This window comes from Lepidochelys kempii, chromosome 1 (assembly GCF_965140265.1).
Source record: "Lepidochelys kempii isolate rLepKem1 chromosome 1, rLepKem1.hap2, whole genome shotgun sequence".
In the NCBI taxonomy this organism is placed as follows: domain Eukaryota; kingdom Metazoa; phylum Chordata; order Testudines; family Cheloniidae; genus Lepidochelys; species Lepidochelys kempii.
In genome coordinates, this window is record NC_133256.1 from 165,459,595 (window position 1) to 165,479,750 (window position 20,156).

At 40.9% G+C, this 20,156-nt stretch overlaps 1 protein-coding gene across 11 annotated transcripts in view; it reads left to right on the top strand.

Annotated features, from left to right (window-relative positions):
• Positions 1-20,156, top strand: part of TIAM1 (TIAM Rac1 associated GEF 1) — a 264,451-nt gene that overhangs the window by 145,681 nt on the left and 98,614 nt on the right. For all 11 annotated transcript variants that reach the window (XR_012161161.1, XM_073362431.1, XM_073362486.1 and 8 more), the window contains 2 exons: positions 9,629-9,807; positions 17,161-18,140. Coding sequence is in view for 10 of the 11 variants with exons in the window: in XM_073362431.1 (XP_073218532.1) it covers positions 17,172-18,140 (969 nt within the window). In the remaining variant the exon portion in view is untranslated. The remainder of the gene's footprint in view (positions 1-9,628; positions 9,808-17,160; positions 18,141-20,156) is intronic.

The following is a 20,156-nucleotide window of genomic DNA, read 5'->3' on the forward strand; positions in this document are numbered from 1 at the left end:
TCAGTCAAACAGAACCTATTATGGTATTTGTAATAGCACCATCTGCTGACTTCCCAGTAATGTTTCACACCCTTCTATTTGAAGATAAAAAGAACATATCAGACCAGATGTTGCAATATGGAAATCTGAGTGGTGCAAAGGAGCCGGATTGTGGCAATAACTGTAATTGTAGTATGCCATAATTGTCATTCTCCCCTCCCACCCTTGCAGGTAGGAACGGTCTCTGCTGGCATAAAGCTGCACCAGCTGCCTCCTCACTCCAGCATAGAGGATATGTTGGGGGCAGGGAGAGTCATGCTTGGGCAGGATGGTTCACAGGTCTGCTTAGCCAGTTCTCAGCTGGTACATGGTCACTTAGGGACCATTCACAGCTGAAGTAGCTTAGAGCAGCCCTAGGCCTTTCTGACTAATACTGAGGCAAGGGCTGGGGCGAGAGAATCACAATTACAGAATCGGGGAGCTATAACCGGTTCCCTGATGGTCTCTGTCTTCCTTGCATTAGCGGATCTCCGTGCTAGTGAGAATCTAGTCCATTGAATTTATTGTTACCAGGTTTTTGAAATTTGCTATAACCCAATATTTCAAAACATTGCTACCACAGCCCACATTATTCACATAGGAATTCCTTAATAAATATTGATGATTTATTCCCACACATGGTTTTACATCTGGCAAGTCAGGGCAGCACATTAATTGTTAGTGTCTTTCAAATTCTCTGTGGATTCTGGTTACAAAATGCTGTGTGGCCAGGGGGAAAGTCCTCCAGTTGAACAAAACTGTCATCTGGCCTGGAGATAGAACTTACTATGTCAGAACCAGAATCAGTCAAACTAAGGTAAACGTGCGATAAGAACAAATTTCTGCAGCTATGTCCCAATGCTCCTCTGTTGTCATCTGTGCAAGATATGATCTTGGTGTGAGTAGTTTGGCTTTGACAATGCCAGGTTGTTGCTGACTACCAGGGTTGTGAATGTATGTTCTTTCTCCTACCGGTAGAAAAAGGTAGGGGTTTTGTGTTATTGTAATATCTGGACTGGTGAATGTGCTCTTCTTTGATTGGTGTGTTGATATCAGGTCAAACCAGCAATATTTGGTCCTTCACTTGAGCTATTCTGCTCCGACGTGCCCTGAATGAATTATATTTATTATTCCAAATTTCAGTTATTATGGAACCACATGCCTTTCACTTTCATAGATGGGCTCCTGTTCATTCCTCATAGAATGTCCAGAACTCTTTTGCTTTAGACAGACACAAACATTTTTATTTTGGCTACTCAGCAAAGAATTTCCAGCACTGTAGACAACCAGCAAACTGTTGCAACCCTGATTGCTGTCATTTTCTTGTCCAGTACAGGTAAACTGGATATGACAATGTGAATGTATGCCTCAAATGTCTCCTCCATATTGTCATGCCCTGTCGGAAATAATCTGCTTAAGACACTAGTGACTGGCATATCCCTTCTATGTTTGTGTTTAATCACAGTCATATTTTCTGCTGGTGCAATTTCATTCATAGCTTCGGTGGTGCTGCTGCAAGAGTTTTTTTATGATGGCCTCCAAAGGCTTGTGGTTAGATGCCATTGTAACTTTTTCTCCTGTGCACATTGATGGAGGTGCTCCCTGTGAGACACCATTGCCTATATCTCTTTCAGTCTATCCAGTTTATTTCTGTGGATGTGAGAGACTTCGATGTCGAAAACCCTGACTTCCCTTCTTGCAGAGAGACAGCCCCAGATCCTCACTTGGATATAGCCACCTGAACATTTCTTATGTGTGACTGTACTGTACTGTAAGCAACGAGCTGTCTGGCAGCACCTTAAAGAGTAACAGATTTATTTGGGCATAAGCTTTCATGGGTAGAAAACACACTTCTTCCCACAGCCCCCATATCTGAGCACCTCACAATCTTCAATGTATTTATTCTTACAACACCCCACACAATAGAGAGGGGCTGTTATGTCCATTTTATAGATGGCGAACTAAGGCACAGAGAGACTAAGTGATTTGGCCAAGGATGCACACAAAGTCTGTGATGGAGCAGGGAATTGAACCCAGGTTTCCAGCCAGTGCCCTATCCGCTGAAACATCCTTCCTCTCATATCTGGGCAGTGTATCTGCACTGGCAATTAGTTGCTTTATTTTGGTGAAGGCAGAATCTTACTGGGCATCAGATTGAAACTCAGAATCTTCTCTGAGAGGTCCCCAAACACCCCCAAAACTTCTGCAAGGTGTGGAATAAACATAAAGTAAATCACCACCCTTGATACTTCGCTTAGCACAACATGACTTTTCAGTGGCCTTGTTTCAGTAACTGCTGCTACTTTAGCACTTTTTGTGTCTTACGTAAATAGCTTTTATATAGCTGAGCAAATGCAACCAAAATACTGAAGTTGCTCTGATCATGCATTTCCTTGGATTAACTTGACTCCTCTTTCTTTAGATCTCTCAAATGCCACATGTGGGGTTCTTATCCCTCCATAGTATTCAAATTTGGGTACCTAAAATTAAGTATCTAAACCCATAGTTAGACACCTCATTAAGTGGCCTGATTGCTGAAGGTGCTGGGCCATTCCAATATGAGCTATGAATACTCAGCCCTTCCTGAAAATCAAGCCACTTATTTGGGTGCTTAAATATGGATTTACAGTAAATACTTTTGATACCCATCTCTGACAGTATTGGCCTTAATTTTTTTCTGTGTCTTTTAAATCTTATGTCCTCCCTTTATTTGTATAGTTATACAATGGCTTTCCATTCACATAAGGAAAAGGTTTCAACTATTAATATTAGTTTCTAAAATAGTGCACTGTCTAATCTATGTCTGCGCTCCATTTTTTACTCTATGTTCTGTATCTCTCTTACTATCTCTCATACTGTCGCAGCCTAAGCTTCATTAGGTACTGGACATTTGCGTGTTTATCACTTTAATAGCTATTCTCTTTCTATTTGACATTTTTAAAAAAATGTCTTTCATGTGACTACTTTGGTTGTTGTCTTTGATATGTTTGGCACACCGCTGTACTGATAAGTATCAGCTGTTCTCTATTCAGTTGGCACAAAAGAAAAGTATGTTTCAAGTTAATTTTAATAATAATACATAACTTTAAGTTAAATGAACTAGAGCCAACTCTTATTTTACCTGCACTTTGAGGTATTTTTTTATTTTTTGAGAAATCCAATTGATTGTAAACATGTAGATGGGCCAATAGCTACCCGAACCACATCAGAGAAGGCAGAACAGGTCCTGCCAATCTTTCTCATTTCCTGCAGCTCCTCCTGTGGCTTAACATTGGTCTCTGCTTCCAAGGGCAGATTATGAAAGCCCCCACTTCCCGGGAAGGGGCACACAAGTGCCTTTTAACCTGTAGTAGGGCTCCAGGGAATTCCACTCAGTTTCCCATGTTTTACTTATAGTTTACAATTTGAAATTAGAATCCTTTTCTTATGTTGCCCTGCTTCTCTTCTAATGCATAAGTCCTTGCTGATTTACCCTCTGGGAGAGAGGGGGATTTTCCCACCATTAATAATGGGAGGAGGAGGAGGAAGAAGGGAGGGAAACTGAAAATACATAAAGATACCCCTGAAAACAATTTAAAAAAATCCTGGGAGTTACTCAGATACCACAGTACAAAAATAACAGAGCACTGAAAAGGTAGCTTTTCTCTTCACTGGCTACTTGTTCTTCTCCTCAACAGATTCACCAGCATGCCCCCATGGACCCTTGTTAACACCATTTTTCTGGTTTTGTTGACTTTAACTGTGATTCAAGGATGTTAACTGTCAGTTGTTATTGAGATTGCAGGTCTCCTGAGAGGGCCCATTTTTGTTTCTATTTATGGATTTGTGTAGGAGTGTTGTTCGAGCTGGAGGAATAATTTATTTGACTAGTTTAGCTTCATTTTCTGTTAGTGAATTCTTCATGAATGGACCGTGATTTTCTTCAAATGGAGTCATTATTCAACATTTATTTTCCAAATAGCTCCCATGGAAAACATTGAGTCTTATGGCTAGATAGTGAGCAGTTTGTTGCAAATGTTTGAAATTCCAGCTCTGTTGGTCAGTTTTGCTTAGACGTCTGTCTCACTTCTCTTCTCTGGCCGGAGGAGCATATTCCTTCAGGTCAGGTGCTAATTGGATAAAAGTTAAAACATCACTTTCAATGAATATTTGCCAATATTGGTTTAAAATTCACTGTTTCCACAACCAGCAGGCTGGTTTGCTGGAATATTTACCAAAAGAAAACACAGACAGGGCATAAACACACCAAACTGAACTTATTTAAAAACCCTCTAGATCATGCAGTGCCTTACGGCCACGCTTGGAGCCTCAGTGCTGTGCATAGACTCAAGGACTTAAAGTCACTGCTCATGTTAGTGAAGGGACATGGCCTATAGTTACACTGAAAGGGTCTAAATCATTACACTGGCTTTGTACAAGTATTACACTGGCATAAAACTGGCATGGTGGTATTGAGCATGCAGCCCAAAGTTACTTATTGATATTTAATATTTTCTATTTGAAATGGCTATGTGGTGTCCTCCATCGGTCTATATAAACTGTGGAAGTTTATAATAGAATTCCTGTGGGCTTCAGAGAGTGGGGTGATGGGTTGGGCTAATTATTAGTTTGTCTCACATCTGTAGATGTACTTTTGAAATGTTACTACTTTTCTAAAATTGTCTTTGTATTATAAAATAAGGAAGTGAAAATATAATTGAAAAAAGCTTATAATTCTCATAGTCCTATTTGAATGTTTATTAGAGAAGTAATGGGCGTAATTCTGCAGCAAGAGAGATTTAGGTTGAATATTAGGAAAAAGGATAGGATAGTATAAGGATAGTTAAGCACTGGAATAGGCTTCCAAGGGAGGTGGTGGAGTCCCCATCGTTGGAAGCTTTAGACCATCCCTAACAGGGCTTTCTGTGATGCACATAATATTTACATTTTATTATTTTATTTATTATTATGTAATCCCATATTCCAAAGTTCTGCATTTCTGTTGACAGTTCATGAGCTGTTTCATTCTCCTGTATCTGTATTGGTTCTTCGGTACCAACAGGAAGTAATGGTATTTTTGTCAGTAAGCCAATAGATATAACCTTGGGTACATGTAGGTAGCAAATGTGATGAATAAATTGCTGCTATTTTTATATTGTCACCTTTCTGACTATAACCTCATTTTTAGGGACCTTACATCCAAACACACTGGGTTGATGGTTGCAATGTCAGTGGCCTGATTTTTAGTGCACACAACTTAAGTGGGAATTTTGGGTGCTCATCCTCTTAGAAATCACGTGGCCTGATTTTTCAGGATACTTTTTCATAGTCATTAAATGAATACTCACAAAAAGTTAATTTGGCCCGAATATCGCAAAGAACATTGATTTAAAGGGGGCTACACACGTGAGTAAATGTTAAGTACATGTATTCCTGTTTCCAGGAACCAGGTCTGAGACTGCAAATTTAGGGTATTTTTTAAACCAGTAGTTTGAAAAACTACATTTCAGATTTGGTGGGTTTTTTTAAGTTTTAACTTTTCCTGTAGTTGTTTACAACCGAGACATAAAGATTGAACATGGTCACTGACAAATGTGTACTTTTGGGTCAGTAAGAGCAAGTCCATACCATGCGCATCACTGTGTTATGTCATGTCCATGAATAGGCCGTCAACACCCTGCTTGGTTCTACACTCCAGTAACTCTGTAGCGTCCAGCAGAGCACTGAGCAAATGTGCTGTACACGGGAGACAGCGTCCTACAGAGGGAATGAAGTGACCGGTACTGAGGGCTAGTCCACACTAGAAGCACTTCAGCAATGCAGCTGCGCTGCTGTAGCGCGTCTGATGGAGAGAGCTCTCACGTTGGCGTGCTAAAGCCAGCTCCACAAGAGGTGGTAAGCTGTGTTGGCAGGAGAGCGCTGCCCACAGTGGCACTTCAGTCGCTATAAGTTATATTGCTTAGGGAGGTGGCTTATTCACACCTCTGAGCAACACAAGTTATAACGACATAACTTGTAGTGTAGACAAGCCCCGAGTCTCTGTTCAGAACCCAGCTGTTCCCTCTCATGGGTGTGTGTGTCCCATCTCCTTCGCCTGTGGGAAGGCATGTCCCTTCTGTGCCACTCCTCCTGGGGAAGGAGCAGACCCCATTATTCCCATGAAGACCTTTCTGCCAGAAGTCAAAATCTGCACCCGACTTGGGAATGTTGAAGAACTTCTGCTCTTGCAGAAAACCAAAGGATGAGATGAAACAATAAACGATGATAATAAATGATCTGGAGGATGGTGTGGATTGCACTCTCAGCAAATTTGCGGATGATACTAAACTGGGAGGAGTGGTAGATACGCTGGAGGGGAGGGATAGGATACAGAAGGACCTAGACCAATTGGAAGATTGGGCCAAAAGGAATCTGATGAGGTTCAATAAGGATAAGTGCAGGGTCCTGCACTTAGGACGGAAGAACCCAATGCACAGCTACAGACTAGGGACCGAATGGCTAGGCAGCAGTTCTGCAGAAAAGGACCTAGGGGTGACAGTGGACGAGAAGCTGGATATGAGTCAGCAGTGTGCCCTTGTTGCCAAGAAGGCCAATGGCATTTTGGGATGTATAAGTAGGGGCATAGCGAGCAGATCGAGGGACGTGATCGTTCCCCTCTATTCGACATTGGTGAGGCCTCATCTGGAGTACTGTGTCCAGTTTTGGGCCCCACACTTCAAGAAGGATGTGGATAAATTGGAGAGAGTCCAGCGAAGGGCAACAAAAATGATTAGGGGACTGGAACACATGAGTTATGAGGAGAGGCTGAGGGAGCTGGGATTGTTTAGCCTGTAGAAGAGAAGAATGAGGGGGGATTTGATAGCTGCTTTCAACTACCTGAAAGGGGGTTCCAAAGAGGATGGCTCTAGACTGTTCTCAATGGTAGCAGATGACAGAACGAGGAGTAATGGTCTCAAGTTGCAGTGGGGGAGGTTTAGATTGGATATTAGGAAAAACTTTTTCACTAAGAGGGTGGTGAAACACTGGAATGCGTTACCTAGGGAGGTGGTAGAATCTCCTTCCTTAGAGGTTTTTTAAGGTCAGGCTTGACAAAGCCCTGGCTGGGATGATTTAACTGGGAATTGGTCCTGCTTTGAGCAGGGGGTTGGACTAGATGACCTTCTGGGGTCCCTTCCAACCCTGATATTCTATGATTCTATGGTAGTTGGGGTGTTTTCTAAGGTGTACTAGAGACAAAGTTAAGTATTAAACTGATTTTTGAAAAAAAAAAAGATTTTTGCATTTGGCAGAGTTCCTTTGAATTAGTAATAATAACTAATAGGAGCTGACTCTATTGGAAAAGAGTCACGAGATAATGATACATCCTCAAGGAAGCATATGTGCACATTCACACACATATTGCTATAGATGTGGATAGATCTAGAGAGACAAAGTGAGGGTAATCGAATTCCCTAAGTGGAAACACCCACTTGAATTTTTTCCCCTTTGAAAAAACAACTTTTTTCCTTTAAGTGTTCTAGTACTGAAATACTAAGAGAATTACTTGGTTAGGAGCAAAAGCTTCATATGAAACAGTCGACATTATTATTACGATTATTTTAATTCTCAGAAAAGTGACCAGGGTTCTGACCTTTTTTTGCCAAATTTCAGATTGGAGCAGATTATTTCAGATGAATAACAAACTCTTCAAAAAAACCAACTTTAGAATGTAAAAGCTGATAATACTGCACTACAGTTTAGTTTTCTTTGAAAATAACTTATCTGTGGCAAATATAGATACAGCAGAGGGAAAAAAACCAGAAGGTAAAACTTTTTTTCTTAAAAAATAAAGCATGTTAAATATATAATTATTTCCTACACATGAGACTCAGGTGGAAGGACACTTGCCTGTAGGACCTTGTTTTCCATCAAGATTCCAGCCTTGTAAATTATTGTCAGCTGGCATGATAATGAGTCCATTTCAATATAAATGAGCTTCATTTTATTAATTTCTGCCAGTTCCTGAGCAATACATGAACTTCTTTTCAGATCACAACCAGCAGCTTGGGGGAGTGGGGAGTATGAGGGAGACATAAAAGGGAAGGAAGAAAATTAGAATTTTTTTAATTTAAAAAAGGAGTTGGTAACTCTCATCACTTCCTTTTGAGAATCCAGCCAAGCGAGGATAAAAATTTACTACCAAGTAGCTCTAACAACATGAAGGGCATCACTGATCTATTCTGAATTCATCATTCTTGTAGTCTCTTGAAAATATGTAAAACCCACGTAATAATTCTGTTTGCAATGCTTCTTGACGATCCACTTCTTTCATTTGCCTCTTCGCCTTGCAACTTGGCTGCATAAAGGGAAATGTAATGACTTCAGAGCTTGATCCTGCAAAGCACTGAGTACCCAAAACTCCCACGGAATTTACCGTTCTCAGCATCTCACAGGATTGGACCATAAGGACCATATATTTACTGCAGCTGGGAATGAGCCTTCCAATGTGGGTAGGTGGACTCGTGCTAGCAGGGCTCGAGCTAGCGCGCTAAAAAGAGCAGTATGGACGTTATGGCTCGAGCGACAACTCCGGCTCTCAAGACCCACCCAACCTCCTGGTTCTGACCTTGGGTATCTAGCCTGAGTCTCCACTGGAGCTGCAATGTCCATACTGCTATTTTTAGCATGCTAGCTCTAACCCTGCTAGTGGGAGTCTGTCTACCTAAGCGGGGAGGCCTACTCCCAGCTGCAGTGTAGACCTATGCTAGTGTCTAAGAAACACTTGGTAATAAACTTTTAAATGGCATCAGGCCAAGGCACAGTCTAGGAGTTTGATCCTGCGTGCGTTTGTGCATGCGCGCGCACACACACAAAGTAACTTTAGGATTATTCACGTGTGTAAGTGAGTGCAGAATCATCTCCTAGTCTGTTCCTTTAGTGTGCATAGTTTACCTCACAGTATAGTCTGTATGTGTACATTTTCTGTAATCTCTGACTCCTTTCTAAAATGTTCATTATACCAGTGTTTACATTGCTGTCCATTTTAGTAAATTGTACAGATTGAACTATTGTTTGTGTTTAAAAAAAAAAAAGAAGAAGAAGAAGAAGGCAGGACCTCTTCCTTAACCTAATTGTGAGCCACCTTCAAGCAGAAAGAAATACAAAATAGCCATGCACAGAATTCTGAGGGGAATGTTGAGTATCTTTTATGTGGGACCCTGTTTAATTGCTTTTCTCTCTCCCAGTCCCTCAAAAACCAACCAACCAAAACCAGAAAACCCAATACAAATGTAATTTTTCTGACCTGTCACTGAGACCCTCCAGTTCTGTATCATTCTGTTTGCCCTCAGCAGTCGCTTGTCAATTTCTATAAGATTCTTAAAGTGGTAAGAAAATGAATGGAGTGCATACTGTCGGTTTGGCTTCATAAAGTGTTAGAATGAGGTTTTCAGTGATTCTGCTATTGTCTGATTATATATATATATATATATATATATATATATATATAATTTAAATAGAGAATTTAGGCACTGTATTATATAATGTTTCTTAGGTAAGTGATGAAAATAGGACTTGGCAGAAAATGTCCTCCTTTCTAACCATTTTTGCTAATCCTTTGCCTATTTCTCTCTCCCCCTTCCCCCCTCACCAGGTTTTTGGCATATATTCATAGACTCTGATGAGACAATAATGGAGGCGCTGAGTGGCAGGTGCTGACAGATTCTGTGGTTCCAGTAACTGTTCATTTTGATATCATTTGCAATTCTATACATCTAAATGCCACAGTTCTCTTGGGGAAAGTTGCATTGGCTACCTGTACTGCCTTGTAAGGTATGTGTGTGTCTATGTATTTTCTTTAGGAGTTTGCTATGTTATGTATGGTTTGTGGGAGGGGGAAATTTGGAGAAACTGCATGTGGTTTATGGTTACCCCCATTTAGCAATACAAGAGCATTAGAATTTCTATCAAGCAGCTCCTTTCCTCCCTCTCCCTCCTCACCTCCCGTTTCCTCCCGCTGCTTTTGGGTTGCCTGCAGGGCCTTTTTGGAGTACATCCCATGATTTAACATATTTAAAGTAGATTATAAAAAGAAATGTCTGGCTAAAAAGCTCTTAATTCAAAACAATGAAATATTCCATTGCAGTTTCTGAGAAACTCAAAGGTATAAGATTACTCTGGAACTTTAATCTCTTTTGGAAAAAAAAATCTTTTAATTGCCGAAAAATGTGTGTATCCCTTTTTAGTTACTATTGTAAATTGTTCTCATTCTATGTGGTTTTTGTGACTTGAGTAAAACTCTTTTTTGTTGGTTTGCAGAATTTATTAAAAGTTCATTTCTGTAGAATTAGTTCTTGCTGTTGATTTTATCATTGTTCTGGTCCTCACAGCCTCCAAACTCAAACTCCAGGAGAAAAATAGAGATTTGTTACCAAGACCTCCCACCAGAATCTAATTTTAAATTTGCAATCTGTTGTCTTGTGAGGTGCTTCAAATTTAACTTGGAAGTTAATAAATTTCATCCTTTCCTCTGCAATCTAAAAGTTCAGTTTGTCAAAAACTTGCGAGCTATTAAGTTATCTTTATTTTCTGTAATTACTGTCATGAATATTTTATTGAAGAAAAGGAAGAAGAGGAGAGAAAGGAAAATTAGTGTATTGAGAAAAAATTGAAATTTGAAATGGGACTTCAGCCAGTACATCTAGAAAATCCTCTTTCTACATAGCAATATTTTATTTTAAACTAATTCAAGGAGAATTCAACAATTCTATTACAGTTTTATTTCTCCATCTAATTCAGTTAGTTTACAGGGAGCGTTGTTCTCCCAGAAGCTTATTGTAGAATGTATGCTTTTTCCTTACTGATATTCTGTTTGTGCCATCAGTCTTAAGTTTTATTTTTCCAAAATAATAATAATAATTTTAAAAAATTATTGTGACATATTCTGTATTCCTCAATCTTTTGTTAGCTTTGGAAAATAAATTCAGAACAGATTTTTGACATGTTGCATCCCCTGACTCTCTGCTTTACAGCTGGTTTTAAACATTGAGACAAGTCACCACTGATTTATGTGGCATCCTGTTGCTACCTTATACAGTACTCAAATAGGCACCTTTTGATTCAGTTAATAAGCTAAAAATCGCAACTCTTGTCTTCTCAATGTGTGTGTATAACTCCCATTAATATTACTCATGTTCTAATTTTGAGACAGGTTATTTTATGACTACTTCAAACACGGTTTATTCTGACTTGGCTCAGTCCTGCATACTCTTACTTAAGATCAGCCCCTGCTCTGATTGAATTCAATGGGATTAGGAACAGGCCTATTTAAATCATTGTTACTCACTTGAGCAGTGACTCAGGGCTAATCGCACAAGCAGTGGTTTACAGGATTTGGAGATTCTAATTGTTAAGTAAAACCCAAGTGTACATCAGCTAAGCAGACAATGGTCAACTCCTTACTTGGGAGCATGATGTTTCTTGTCAGTATCTAGCACATAATTTTTTCATCATGTGAAACAGGTTGGAAAACATTCCTGTGAATGTCTATGTTCATATTCCCAAGGATGTTAGTGCTAAGAAAACCATTATTGCAGGTGCTTAGCTTTTATCTGTGTAGAAAATGCATTACTCTTTGCATGAAAGAATTTTCTAGGCATCTGTTTTGCTCACAGAATATAGGCTTATCCTCGGTTTCTTTTCTTGGCAAAAATTGTTTGTTTTAAATTTTGCATGATTGTGTCCATTAATGTTACATTGGGACTGTGGCACATAATGATCGTTTGCTGAACTGACAGAGTGCTGTGCATCAGGTTGCTCTGTTCATTGAGTAAGTGATGCGTTTCCTGGTCTCTGAGGGCCTGAGTCTCCATACATTGAGTGCTGTTAAGAACTTTCTTGCCTTTCTGCAGATTTGTGTCTTCAGTGAGAGAGCGCCTCTTTTCAATCATGTTTTAAACGTAAAAATCCTTAATTCTTCTCAAAATGACACCAAAATGGTGGTTATCTTTCTTGATAATGGGGAAGATGACAGTGTAAAGATCTGTTTCCGCAGCCAGTGAAAATCCTTTTAAATGAAATTGTTGTTAGCAAGCGTTTTAAAGTCAGTGCAGCAAAAACCTTTCCCCTAGAGATTTCCTTCTACAAGGCATAGAAGTGAGATCTGTTTTAGACCCAACCTGCAAAAACAAAGGGCACCTTTGTGCTACCTGAGTCACATTTAAAGGTTTTGGAAACAAAAGATAATGTAACTAACATTCATGTTCTGTCCTGACTAGAACAATCTAGAATAACACTTATTCTCATGACTCAATTTAAATAATAAACCCTGTTCTTCAGCGGTTGAGAACTCTATCATTTTAACATATATTGGGCTAAAATTTGTTGAATGCATTTGTTTTTCTAAACCATGGGTAAATCTCCAGCCTCATAGGGTCTATCTATACCACAATTAATAACCTGCAACTGGCCTGTGCTAGCTGGCTCAGGCTAAGGGGCTGGTTAATTGTGGTGTAGACGCTCGGGTTGGAGCCTGGGCTCTAGGACCCCGTGAGGTGGGGCGGTCCCAGAGCTCGGGCTGCATTGAGGTCAATGGGAGCTTTGCCATTTACTTAAGTGAGTCTGGGATCTCACTCTGTGTGGTTTTAATTCACTTGGTCAATTTATTTCGATACAGAGATGTCAGAATGTTTTAGGTAGTGCCCATACCCCTTTCTACCACACAGATTTTTAGCAAGTCATAACTAAAAAGTGACCTAACTGGAGCTAGTTAGTTGTATAGGGAAACTCAAAAGCATACTAGCTCCTATTCTGACCATTTTCCAAAGTATTTGCAAAAAAAATACACCCCCACCACAAGTGTTTGATAGTACCTGGAGCAGAATTGCAGTGTGAACATTTATCAGAATTGATTCAGTCCTTTCTGTGTAATCGATGTGAGGTTAAATAGGTTCTGCGCAGTAGCTGATATTGTGTATTCAGCTGGTTAATGCATATACACAATGATATTCATTCTATGAGCATCTGATTCAATAAAGTATGGCACATGATTATAATGGAGAAACCCACTGCTCTTAGCAATAACCCTCCCGCTATTATCCTGCTTTCTAGACACCATTTACTGTTTTTCTCAAGTCTAATATAGCTGCCTCAAAACCAGAAAGTCTTTGTCCTGTGATCCCTCTTAAAGAATTGTTTTTTGTCTATATGTAAATAGTTGCGCACCATTTTCTTTGCGTTTGTTTTTATTTTCATATTAAATTTTGTATGATTTTGTATTTTAATACATACGTAACTTTGCTCCTGGCCAAAGCAGCTACTTTTCTTTTTTAATTTAAAACAGAGATTATTTATTTTGTATCTATGCTGTAAATAATGCTATTATCCAGTTACAATAACACTATAATTGTCCCTTCCTGGTCTTGAGTCTGGTATCACTTATGTCAGTGTAATGCTAGTATAACTTCATTGACTTCACTGAGTTACACCAGCCTACAGGAGAAATGCATCCGGCTGTGTGGGGCAAATTCTTCCTTGGACTTATCAGCTGAAGTACACCAAGAATGAATTTAGCCATTATGTTTGCAAAAGCCCTTGCACAAAGGCATTGGTAGAACCTCATACAAGATGCATCTGTTCTGTCCTCATGGGTCTCAAGGAGCCTGGTTCCAACCCAGGTAAAGTAGTTTTTAGCACTTTTGGAGAGGACGCTGAGTGGATGCAACTCCTACCTCAGTTTTTGATGTCCAGCAAATGTCTTTACAAGTCTCATTACCAGTATCAAAAGAAGATTTAAAAAAAAAATCATTTTTTTTAATACTTTGGCACAGTGATCATGTAACCCACACAGTGGAATCTGAGTTACTGTTGTTATTTCTTATTCTACATAGACTGAAAAACTGTGGTACAGTATCTCTCATACTAAATAAAACCCAAAGAAAACTAAATACAATGGTATATTTAATTATTGTTGAGGCTTTAAAATGTATAGAAGCAAAATAATGGTCTAAAGCTTGCCTAGATGTAATGAAGCACAGACCTAGGACTGACTTTTTCAGAGGCTTTTATTAGGCTTTTATTAAAAAACCCTGTTTTTTAAAGCATTGTGCAGGTATTTAGCTGCAAAATTTCCCCTTAGTCAGCAGGAGTCATGTAGCTACAACTCCATGTATGACTTTGAAAAGTCACCTGTAGTGTTATTATAAAGTAACCTTGTCAAGGTTGCTAGGCCTAGAAATTGACCTTCCTTTCCAGGTGTGACACCCTGGCATCACACCAGAACACGTCCCCTGTGAGTGGGGATGGCCTGGAAGCACCAGTTTGCAGGATTCTGGGAACATTAGTGATCATTTTTCTCTTTCCTGTGCAAAGATTGGCTTAAATTTTTTTTCAATCATTGGTACAAAGCATTAGAATGAGTTATGGTCCTCAATGAGGATCTCCTTAGAACAGTGCTTGTAGAATGTATTGCTCTGCAGAGTTGCATTTTGATGCCTTGGGTGCCAGTAGTGGTGTTGATAATTACAAATTCAATATCATTTATTGAATTACAAATCAATATCATTAGATATTTTTTTCAATACTGTATGATGTTGCTCAAAAAGTAGAAATACAGAATCTCTCCCCTTTAACCATCCTCTGGTAGGAACCTAAATATACATAATTCTCTGTTCTTTTAGTGTAGAGCATAGGTTCTGACCCAGGGGGTCATGAACAGGTATCAGGAGGATGCAACCACCCTGCAATTCCATATTGCTAAATGAAAGGGAGTCCTGCTTCAGTGGGAGGGGATTCTGGTATGGAAATGGAACTTTAATTTTTGCAGTTTACATTATTGGCCAGTGTTGCATTGAGGATTAACTGATTTTAATAGATTTAACTGATGTGTGTAAAACTGAGATTACCAATTTACTTTCATTATAAATTGGCTCACACTCAAAACCACATTCAGGGCCAGATTCTCCTCTGATATACACTGATGTAACCCCTGGATTTAGTGACAGGTTTCAGAGTAACAGCCATGTTAGTCTGTATTCGCAAAAAGAAAAGGAGTACATGTGGCACCTTAGAGACTAACCAATTTATTTGAGCATGAGCTTTCGTGAGCTACAGCTCACTTCATTGGATGCATACTGTGGAAACTGCAGCAGACTTTATATACACACAGAGATCATAAAACAATACGTCCTCCCACCCCACTGTCCTGCTGGTAATAGCTTATCTAAAGTGATCATCAAGTTGGGCCATTTCCAGCACAAATCCAGGTTTTCTCAGCCTCCACCCCCCCACACACAAACTCACTCTCCTGCTGGTAATAGCCCATCCAAAGTGACAACTCTCTACACAATGTGCATGATAATCAAGGTGGGCCATTTCCTGCACAAATCCAGGTTCTCTCACCCCCCTCCAAAAAACACCCCCCCCTTTTTTTTTGATATATGTGATATATGCCATCATGTGCCAGCAATGCCCCTCTGCCATTTACATTGGTCAAACTGGACAGTCTCTACGTAAAAGAATAAATGGACACAAATCAGATGTCAAGAATTATAACATTCATAAACCAGTCGGAGAACACTTCAATCTCTCTGGTCACGCAATCACAGACATGAAGGTCGCTATCTTAAAACAAAAAAACTTCAAATCCAGACTCCAGCGAGAAACTGCTGAATTGGAATTCATTTGCAAATTGGATACTATTAATTTAGGCTTAAATAGAGACTGGGAGTGGCTAAGTCATTATGCAAGGTAGCCTATTTCCCCTTGTTTTTTTCTACCCCCCCCCCCCCCCAGACATTCTGGTTAAACTTGGATTTAAACTTGGAGAGTGGTCAGTTTGGATGAGCTATTGCCATCAGGAGAGTGAGTTTGTATGTGTGTGTCCCCGGGGGGGAGGAAGGGGGGGGGCTGAGAGAGCCTGGATTTGTGCTGGACATGGCCCACTTTGCTTACCATGCACATTGTAGGGAGAATGGTCACTTTGGATGAGCTATTACCAGCAGGAGAGTGAGTTTGTGTGTGTATGGGGGTGGGGGTGGGGTGAGAAAACCTGGATTTGTGCTGGACATGGCCCACTTTGATTACCATGCACATTGTAAGGAGAGTGGTCACTTTGGATGAGCTATTACCAGCAGGAGAGTGAGTTTGTATGTGTGTGTCCCCGGGGGGGAGGAAGGGGGGGGGTGAGAGAGCCTGGATTTGTGCTGGACATGGCCCACTTTGCTTACCATGCACATTGTAGGGAGAATGGTCACTTTGGATGAGCTATTACCAGCAGGAGAGTGAGTTTGTGTGTGTATGGGGGTGGGGGTGGGGGGGGGGGGTGAGAAAACCTGGATTTGTGCTGGACATGGCCCACTTTGATTACCATGCACATTGTAAGGAGAGTGGTCACTTTGGATGAGCTATTACCAGCAGGAGAGTGAGTTTGTGTGTGTTTTTTGGAGGGGGGTGAGGGGGTGAGAGAACCTGGATTTGTGCTGGAAATGGCCCAACTTGATTATCATGCACATTGTGTAGAGAGTTGTCACTTTGGATGGGCTATTACCAGCAGGAGAGTGAGTTTGTGTGTGTGGGGGGGGTGGAGGCTGAGAAAACCTGGATTTGTGCTGGAAATGGCCCAACTTGATGATCACTTTAGATAAGCTATTACCAGCAGGACAGTGGGGTGGGAGGACGTATTGTTTTATGATCTCTGTGAGTATATAAAGTCTGCTGCAGTTTCCACGGTATGCATCCGATGAAGTGACCTGTAGCTCACGAAAGCTCATGCTCAAATAAATTGGTTAGTCTCTAAGGTGCCACATGTACTCCTTTTCTTTTTGGATTTAGTGAGTTACTCTTGATTTAAACCGGGGTAACTGAGGCCCTGGGTTCATACCTTGGAAAACTTCACTGGATTGTATTTGAGTTAACAAGTGATGTTGCAAACTGATTATATTTTATTATTCATCACTGTTAAAATAATTCTTTTTAGTTGCAACACATGCTTCAGCAGATGTACATGGATCATAGATACATGATGACATATATCTTTTAGCACTACTTCTGGATGAGAGGGTCTAGATTCCTTTTAAGAAACAATCTCTTTCCTTTGTACAATCCATGGGAGCTACTAACAGCCATATTATATATATTGGTATATATATTAGTTGAAAGTTTAATATTTCCTATTCTTTAATCTTGCAGACCTTAAAACCATGGGAAACGCGGAAAGCCAAAATGTAGAGCACGCATTGTATGGAGACAAGCACGCCGGCCTGGGACGGAAGCACACATCACGCTCACTTCGCCTTTCAAATAAAACTTCTCGACGGACCAGGCATGCTTCTTCAGGGAAAGTTATCCACAGGAACTCAGAAGTGAGCACCCGATCTAGCAGTACTCCTAGCATCCCCCAGTCATTGGCAGAAAATGGCCTGGAGCCTTTTAACCAAGAAGCCAATTTAGAGGACTTTGGAAGCCCCATTTGGGTGGACAGAGTGGACATGGGATTAAGGCCTGTTTCTTACCACACCGATTCTTCTGTTACTCCTAGCGTGGACAGCAGCACAGTTCTCATGGCAGCCTCAGTGCAGAGCATGCCAGACACGGAAGAAAGCAGACTTTACGGGGATGAGACTACATTTTTGGCTGAAGAAGATGGCAGACAGCATCGATATGCAACAAATGGGACAACTTTCATGGAAACTGCAAGCTTCAAGAAAAAGCGTTCAAAATCTGCAGACATCTGGCGGGAGGACAGCTTGGAATTTTCACTCTCTGACCTCAGCCAAGAACATTTAACAAGCAACGAAGAAATCTTAGGTTCAGCTGAGGAGAAGGATGGTGAGGGGATTCGAGGCACAGAAGCAAGCAACAATCCCCAGCAGCTGGTTGCCTGCCAACGTGCCAATTCTATGAGTGACTTGTATTCACCAAAAAACTCAGGTGCTACGATAAACGGAGGCCCACGAAACAGCTTTGGGGCTTACTGTCGGAACTTAGTGTCCGATATTCCAGATATTGGGAACCATAAGATGGCGTCAGCTACAGCAGAGGATACTCCTACCTATAGTAATTATAATACACTCCCCTGTAGGAAATCTCACTGCCTTTCAGAAGGTGCCACCAACCTACAAATCAGCCACAGCAACAGCATGCAAGGCCGAAGGGCAAAAACTGCTCAGGTAATGCAGTTTTACTCTATTCCATTTAAACTTTTGAAACTCTTTGTTTCTGTTTAACAAATTCATGTACTTAAAAAATGTTCTTTATTTAGATCACGATCACAGATGTTTTAAGTAGACTGTGGTATACTGGCAGCTTGATGTATGTTCTGTTTCCCTCCATATTCCTCTTTTTAAATAAGGGGGAAGGAGAACAAGTGCCTTCAGGACTGGGTGTACTTTCATGAATGCTCTGTTCAAAACTCTTAGCTCCATTTCAATCATAGTGGGGTTTTTTTCCACTCCTTCGAGTCATTTCTCCCTGGGAAGGATAAATCTGCAGTTTGCAGACAGATAGGAAGATTATTCTATTTATTTGGCAGTGCTTTTAGGGTATCTGGTCAAAGCTTCGTCTCTTACCATTGCTGTCATGGAACTCAAGTGCATCATCCCCACGTCACACTTTAGCTATAATGGCCAGGAGCAAAAGAGGATACTGAGGTCCATCCCACCCTTCCATGTTTCAATGCTGCTTCCAAGCCTCTCGCCAACCCGATTGGAAGTACTGAGAATTCACCTTTGCCCCTCCCCCACCCCCATCCATCAAAATTGCCCCTTGGATTGACGCTCCCTCTCTACTTCCATTGATCTAAATGTCTGAATTTCAAAGTCCTGCAAAACATCACTCAGAAAACAGTGCTCTTCAATGGGAAGAGATTGGGAGTCCTGCAGGCACTTGGTCTGCTTCGTACTCATCTATCAGGGATTGAAAAAGGAGGGGGAATAGTCACTGCACCAACCAAGGAAGAGGGTAGTGGAGGAAGCACAGCTTCCCCAAGCCAGGGAGAGCACAGGATACAGAGCTGTCGTTCTCCCCCCTCCCCCCTACACACACACGCCCCATTCCTCTAACCCGTGGATCAGAGTTTTGGTTTGGCTCTTTATTGTGTGTGTTGTGTTGTTCTCTTTGAATGTTTCACTGTATTAGCTGTGACACATCTGCTTGGTTACATTGCACTGGCCTGGGCTGCATACAGCAGCACGTTGCATGTGGTAAATAGCACAGTATCCCTTACAAAAATAGAAGTAATGCAGCATCCATGCCACGCATGTGCCGTTTGCAGCCACTGCAGGTGAAATATATTTGAATGCAGAGTGCATTTGGCACGCTGGCCCTTCTTTGAGGGGTGGCACAACTCCAAAATAGAAGGCTGACGATAATGTCTTCCCCACTATTTATTTGCTGTCTGTGGGCGTTGGATCGGAAGCAGAGCCAGTAGACGAAACAGAACAGTCCAAGAAGAGCCTGACCAAATGGGTCAAGCTTTGCACTAGATGGCATGCTTCGGTGACTACCCTGATTTGACTATATGTTTTAATTTTAGTAGGTATGTAGCAGGGAGCACTCATCACATCTTGTGACCTTCAGGGGGGGAGGAGGGGGAAAGCACTTTGAATGGGTGTGGGAGACTGACAGATTTGCATCCTGATGCTGAACTGAGCTTTTGGCTGCACACCCCTTCAAGAGAGATTAGATCTGACAGCATGAGCGAGGCTGGTCACGGTATACTGCAATGTAGGTGTTGGGATCTGCTAATATGATGGGTCAATGAGGGGGACACTAGAACGTGAAATGAAACCCAGCTGAGTGACTGAAGGAAGGGCATTGGTTGGCACTAACTTGCAGAAGGTGACTGGAGGTGGGTTGTTGGTTTAGTTGGCTGTGCTTGATCAATGAAGATGTTCTGCTTCTAAATATAAAAATGACGTTCTAAAACAGATGCTGCAGCTTCTCACAGCAGAAGCTTTGTACTTCAAAATAAGCTCTAGATTTTTGGAGGCATTTTTTGTAGTATCAGCACAGAAACTCTTCACATCCTCAACAAGGCTATTAAAGATAGCACGGATAAAAAAGCAACAACAGGCAACAGAAAACAGGTTGCCATTTAGGAGTAATAAACAAAGCATTTTCTATTAATCCAAAGAAAATTGTTAGGTTCAACTTCTGCCTTACAGTTCTTTTCAGAGTGTATTTGA